Source organism: Colobus angolensis, unplaced genomic scaffold, assembly GCF_000951035.1.
Source record: "Colobus angolensis palliatus isolate OR3802 unplaced genomic scaffold, Cang.pa_1.0 Scaffold73, whole genome shotgun sequence".
Classification (NCBI taxonomy): Eukaryota; Metazoa; Chordata; class Mammalia; order Primates; family Cercopithecidae; genus Colobus; species Colobus angolensis.
The window spans coordinates 80,099-86,387 of record NW_012121043.1 but is presented as its reverse complement, the minus strand read 5'-3'; the positions used below and the strand labels follow the sequence as shown (position 1 = coordinate 86,387).

At 42.0% G+C, this 6,289-nt stretch overlaps 1 protein-coding gene and 1 pseudogene across 3 annotated transcripts in view; one reads left to right on the top strand and one right to left on the bottom strand.

Annotated features, from left to right (window-relative positions):
- LOC105501637 overlaps positions 1-2,437 on the bottom strand; it is a 17,095-nt pseudogene extending 14,658 nt beyond the window's left edge.
- The window catches only part of LOC105501587 (cytochrome P450 2C9), a 75,799-nt gene that overhangs the window by 44,437 nt on the left and 25,073 nt on the right, over positions 1-6,289 (top strand). For all 3 annotated transcript variants that reach the window (XM_011927573.1, XM_011927572.1, XM_011927575.1), the window contains one exon: positions 3,642-3,783. In XM_011927573.1, coding sequence (XP_011782963.1) covers positions 3,642-3,783 — 142 coding nt within the window. The remainder of the gene's footprint in view (positions 1-3,641; positions 3,784-6,289) is intronic.

Genomic DNA, 6,289 nt, shown 5'->3' with positions numbered 1-6,289 from the left:
GATTGTCCGGCACTCACTAGTGAGATGACCCCAGTACCTCAGTTTAAAATGCAGAAATCACTGGTCTTCTGTGTCCTTCGCGCTGGGAGTTGGAGACTGGAGCTGTTCCTATTCGGCCCTACCTTTGGTCTTTGATGTTGGTGACCTACAGATGGCGTTTTCGTGTGGACATCATTTTTGTTGGTGTTGATGCTGTTGCTTTCTGTTTGTTAGTTTTCCTTCTAACAGTCAAACCCCTCTGCTGGGGTTTGCTGGAGGTCGACTCCAGACCCTGTTTGCCTGGGTATCACCAGCAGAAGCTGCAGAGCAGCAAAGATTGCCATCTGTTCCTTCCTCTGGAAGTTTGTCTCATTGGGGCACCCACCAGATGCCAGCCAGAGATCTCCTTTCTGAGGTGTCTGTTAACCCCTGCTTGGAGGTGTCTCCCATCAGGAGCCACGGGGCTCAGGGATCCACTAGAGGAGGCAGTGTGTCTTTTAGTAGAGCTCAAGCACTGTGCTGGTAGATCTGCTGCTCCCTTCAGAGTCAGCATGCCAGAACATTTAAGTCTGCTGAAGCTGCACCCACAGCTGCCCCTTCCCCCAGGTGCTCTGCCCCAGTGGGATGGTAGTTTTACCTATAAGCCCCTGACTGGGGCTGCTGCATTTTTTTCAGAGATGCCCTGCCCAGAGAGGAGGAATCTAGAGGGGCAGTCTGGCTACAGCTGCTTTGCTGAGGTGCAGTGGGCTCTGGCCAGTCCGAACTTCCCAGCCGTTTTGTTTACACCGTGAGGGGAAAATTACCTACTCAAGCCTCAGTAATGGTGGATGCCCCTTCCCCCACCAAGCTCGTGCATCCCAGGTAAACTTCAGATTGCTGTGCTGGCAGCGAGAATTTCAAGCCAGTGGATCTTAGCTTGCTGGGCTTCATGGGGATGGGATCTCCTGAGCAAGACCACTTGGCTCTTTGGCTTCAGCCCCCTTTCCAGGTGAGTGAAAAGTTCTGTCTCACTGGTGTTCCAGGTGCCACTGGGGTATGAAAAAAATCTCCTGCAGCTAACTCGGTGTCTGTGCAAATGGTTGCCCAATTTTGTGCTTGAAACCCAGTGCCCTTGTTGTGTAGGCACCTGAGGGAATCTCCTGGTCTGTAAGTTGCGAAGACCATGGGAAAAGGATAGTATCTGGGCCAGAGTGCACTATTCTTCATGGCACAGTCCCTCACTGCTTCCCTTGGCTAGGGGAGGGAGTTCCCTGACCCTTTGGGGTTCCTGGGTGAGGTGACACTCAACCCTGCTTTGGCTTGCCCTCTGTGGGCTGCACCTATTGCCTAAACAGTCCCAATGAGAGGAGCTGGGTACCTCAGTTGGAAATGCAGAAATAATTTACCTTCTTTGTTGATCTTGCTGGGAGCTGCAGATGGAAACTGTTCCAATTCGGCTATCTTGCCAGCCACCCCTCTTATTTAGTTTCTTCAAGGTAATTATTTTGACTTCCTTTTTTGAATATTTGTTGATTTTATTTTCATCGAGTTCTGTTATTTGAGAGTTATTACGTCTTTTTGGTGGTGTAATATTTCTTGATTTTTCATGTTTTGTCCCTGCATTGATGTCTATGCATGTGGTGGGACAATGGCAATTCTAGTTTCTAAAGTGGATTTCATAGAGAAAGACTTTCATCTGAAGTTGAGTGTTTGTGTGCAGGTGATGAAGAGTGGGTAGCTCAGTTTTTGAATAGATGCTGTGTGATAATATCTGTTTCTCTAGCTGTGGTCAACATCAGGAATAATTTTGGGTTCCTCGGTGGCCTAGGCTGTAGAAGTTTGCAGCAGTATCAGGAGTAGTGTAGGTTGTTAATGTCCCTGGTGTCAAAGTGTTTGGGTGTCCTCCTATTTTTATTTTTCTAAAATTGGGGTGACAGCCTAAGGGATTCCTTTTGATGTCAACTCTGACATGGCATACTTACAGCTGCATTGGTGCTGGGTTACAGGTGTACGTCCTTGAAGTTGTCATAGAAGCATTACTCTAGACTCAAGGTCTTTTAATCAGGTACTGTGACACCTGGGTCTTGGGGTACAGGTTCACACTCTGTGGCAGGGTTGAATGTAGATTGCCCACAGAGCCAAGATCTGTGACTCTATAGCACACCCTAGCAGCTGAAGTCCATAGACTGAGTTGTAGCTGTGAGTCTGTTTCTGAGGGTGAGGTGCAGGACAATGCCCTGGCCTGCCTCTGAGGTAGAGGGGTGCTCTTTAGATTTGAGCCCAGCAAGTAGAATATGGCTACTATCATTAATAAGGTAGGATAGGCACATAACTGCTAAATAACCGAGTTCAAGTCAACAGATGGAAATGTTAATACTGGTTTGTGAGTGCACTGTTCTTACTTAAGAGTAATTTTTAACATGACAAGCTTAGAAAATGGTGTGAAGCTGATGTTACCAAGGGGGAGGACTGTCTTCATCTAGTAAGTAGACATGTTGAGTGGATCTAGTCTATTTCAGTGGTGTTGATTAAACAATATTCAACATGACATACATCACTTGGAGACTCTGAAAACATAATTAATTTATTACTGGCCTAGAGACTGGTTAAAAAGTAATATGTTTTGTATATTGATGATCTCTTTCAACTAAGTATTCCTTATTTGTTGCTTTCTTTCTCCTAACTTCCAAATTATGAAAACTCCAGTCTTTGAGCCTTGGCATATGCATTACCCTTAATCTCTCCTTTATCCCCTGACAATTAATCCCTTTATTCTCCATATTCATCATTGTCCTTTCTCTTCATTTTGTATATTTTTATTTATTCCTGCACTACTACACCCTAGAAAAAGTTGTCTGTTGCCTCCCATCTCGATTATAATAGTGTGGGCCCATCTTGTCATTGTAAACCCATTCTCCTTCTCTATATTTTATCCTAGGTTTTGCTGTCATATTGCTTTTTTCATATTTGTTTTTACACAATTTCAATCTTATAATGAATCTGGAGGCAATATTGAGTCCATGTACCTTTCTGACAGAAAAAGATAATTGCAGACTCTTGATTCAGGCTCACAGTATCTAATGATATGGCCCTAATTTACCTTTTTACTAATTTAGATTGTAGTTGTCTAGAGATAATAATGACTTTATCACATAATGGCTTTATTTATCTCAAATACAGGGAATCTCACGGTGGGGCAATCTAGGGATAATACAGCAACCCCGAAGCAGCAGAGAGTCAAGGGCCTTTCTTTTTTCCCACTAAATTTAGTATACAGACCTTCATTTTCATGATTAAATCCCAGGATGGGGTCTATTCTACCTCCTACTTCACATTTGTGTTTTGAGTATGAAAGAGGAAATGAAAGTGGACCTAGAGACCTTCTGCTTATATCTTTTGGCAAAAAAAAAAAAAAAAAAAAAAAAAAATGCTGTGTGACTCCACTAGCCACAAAGAGCCTGATGAATGGAATTTTTAGGCAAGCGTGGAATAAGGGGGTAGGAAATAAAATTTGGGCAAGTTGGTCTACAGCTTCTGCTACACCATACAATATTTTTTTTCTAGTAGCGTGCTTTCCATTTTCTATATTAGTAACTATATAACAATGTGAGTAATTTTGAATTCACTGTAATCAAATATGCTGGTAAATAATTTGTCAGATAATTGCATCAAATCATTCCTAGGAAAAGCACAACCAGCAGTCTGAATTTACTATTGAAAACTTGGAAAACACTGCAGTTGACTTGTTTGCAGCTGGGACAGAGACGACAAGCACAACCCTGAGATATGCTCTCCTTCTCCTGCTGAAGCACCCAGAGGTCACAGGTATGATCACAGATGAAGAGTTAACTGACTTTCAGAAAAGATATTGGGAAGGTGTTGCTAATGTCCTCCTTCCTGTTTCTCTTACAGAAGCTTCATTACTTAAACCCTGCTCCCAGCTGTAATCTGTTCCAAACTAATGGTGTGATTAAAATGGGATATCTTGGCCTGGCATGGTAGCTCACACCTGTAATTCCAGCACTTTGGGAGGCTGAGGTGGGTGGATCACTTGAGGCCAGAAGTTCAAGACCAGCCTGGCCAACACAGCCAAATCCCATCTCTAGTAAAAATGCAAAACTTAGCCAGGCATGGTGGCACACGGCTGTAATCCCAGCTCCTCGGGAGGCTGAGGCACCCGAATCGCTTGAACGCAGGTGGTGGAGGTTGTAGTGAGCCAAGATTGTGCCACTGCACTCCAGCCTGGGCAACAGAGTGAGACTCTGTCTCAGAAAGAAAAGAAAAAAAAAGGAAAAAAAGGTAAAAGGGGCATGTTTGCACAGTAGAGGAAGATAACTGAGAGAAATGAAGACAGACAGCAGTAGCAAAAGCAATAGAGCGCTGGTCCAAGATGGGTAGGGCATCTCTGAAAAAAATAGATAATGATTTATGGCAGGAAGAGACAAGATAAATTGGCCTGGTATTACATGTTGGTTTTATTATGAGAAGCCCATTTTTAAATAGCAAGTATGTTTTTGAATATAACTTTTCTCATTCTCAAAATTTCAGGTTTGAATTCTAGAGTAGGGAAACTGGAAACTCCACTTATTGAAAGATCAATGGTAATCCTAGAAATGTAGTGAGTCTGCCTGAGAAAATTCCTAGTCTGCTAAGTATTCTAAAAAGTTAGATTTATAAGGAAAGTAGTTCTGTTTACTAGAAGAGGTACCTAAAGAATGTTCCATTTAGGCAGAATATGTACCTGAGACAGTTTCCATGAAATTGGTGTTGGACAAAATAAGATTTTTTTTGAGGGGGTCAATAATTTTATCTTTTATGTACAACTTTACTTTAGAAATTTACTTTTAAGGATTTTGCTTATGCTGCAGATAAGAAATATTCTTTTTTTCTCCTCTGTCAGTATCCCCCATTGAAATGACAATAACCTAATTACAAATAAGAATTAGGCCTTTTTTTTTGAACAGTTACTAGCCTATAGAGTTCTATAAGATTTTTTGTCAACTTTCATTATAGATTAAAGGGTTCAAATACAGGTTTTGTTACATAGGTAAGCTGTATAACGCTGAGGCTTGGGGTCCCAGCTATTCCATCACACTGACAGTAAACATATTACCCAGCAGATGGTTCTTCAGCCCACATCCCTTCCCTCCCTCCCCCATCTAGTGATCCTCAGTGTCTATTGTTCCCATCTTTAAGTTCTTGTGTATTTAATGCTTACCTCCCACTTATAAGTGAGAACATGTGGTATTTGGTTTTCTGTTCTTGTATTAGATTGCTTAGGATAATGGCCTCCCACTTCATCTATCGTCCTGCAAAAGACATAATTTTTGTTCTTTCTTATGGCTGCATAACATTCCATGGTGTATGTGTTAGTCTGTTCTCATGCTGTTAATAAAGACATACCTGAGACAGGGTAATTAATAAAGGAAAGTGGTTTAATGGACTCTCAATTCCACATGACTGGAAAGGCCTCACAATAAGTCTCTGGTAGAGACTTATTCACTATCACGAGAAGAGCATGGAAAAGTCCTACCTCTGTGATTAAATTACCTCCCATTGAGTCCCTCCCATAACATGTGGGAATTATGGGAGCTACAATTCAAGATGAGATTTGAGTGGGGACACAGCCTAACCATATCAGTGTATATTTAACACATTTTCCTCATACAATCTACTGTTGATGGGCCCATAAGTTGATTCCGTTTCTTCGCTATTGTGCATAGCACTACAGTGAACATATTGGGGTGTGTGTCTTTTTGATAGAATGAATATTTTTGGGACATATACTCCATAGTGGGATTGCTGGGTCAACTCGTAGTTCTATTTTAAGTTCCTTCAAAAATATCAAAACTGGCTTCCACAGTGGCTGACCTAGATTGCATGCCCACCAACAGTGTAAAAGCATTTCCATTTCTCTGCAACCTCACCAGCATCTGTTGTTTTTGGACTTTTTAAATTATTATTATTATTATTATACTTTCAGTTCTAGGGTACATGTTCATAACGTGCAGGTTTGTTACATATGTATACTTGTGCCATGTTTGTGTGCTGCACCCATCAACTCGTCAGCACCCATCAACTCGTTATTTACATCAGGTATAACTCCCAATGCAATCCCTTCTCCCCTCCCCACCCCCGGCTCCATGATAGGCCCTGGTGTGTGATGTTCCCCTACCCGAGTCCAAGTGATCTCATTGTTCAGTTCCCACCTATGAATGAGAACATGCGGTTTTTGGTTTTCTGTTCTTGTGATAGTTTGCTGAAAATGATGGTTTCCAGCTGCATCCATGTCCCTACAAAGGACGCAAACTCATCCTTTTTTATGGCTGCA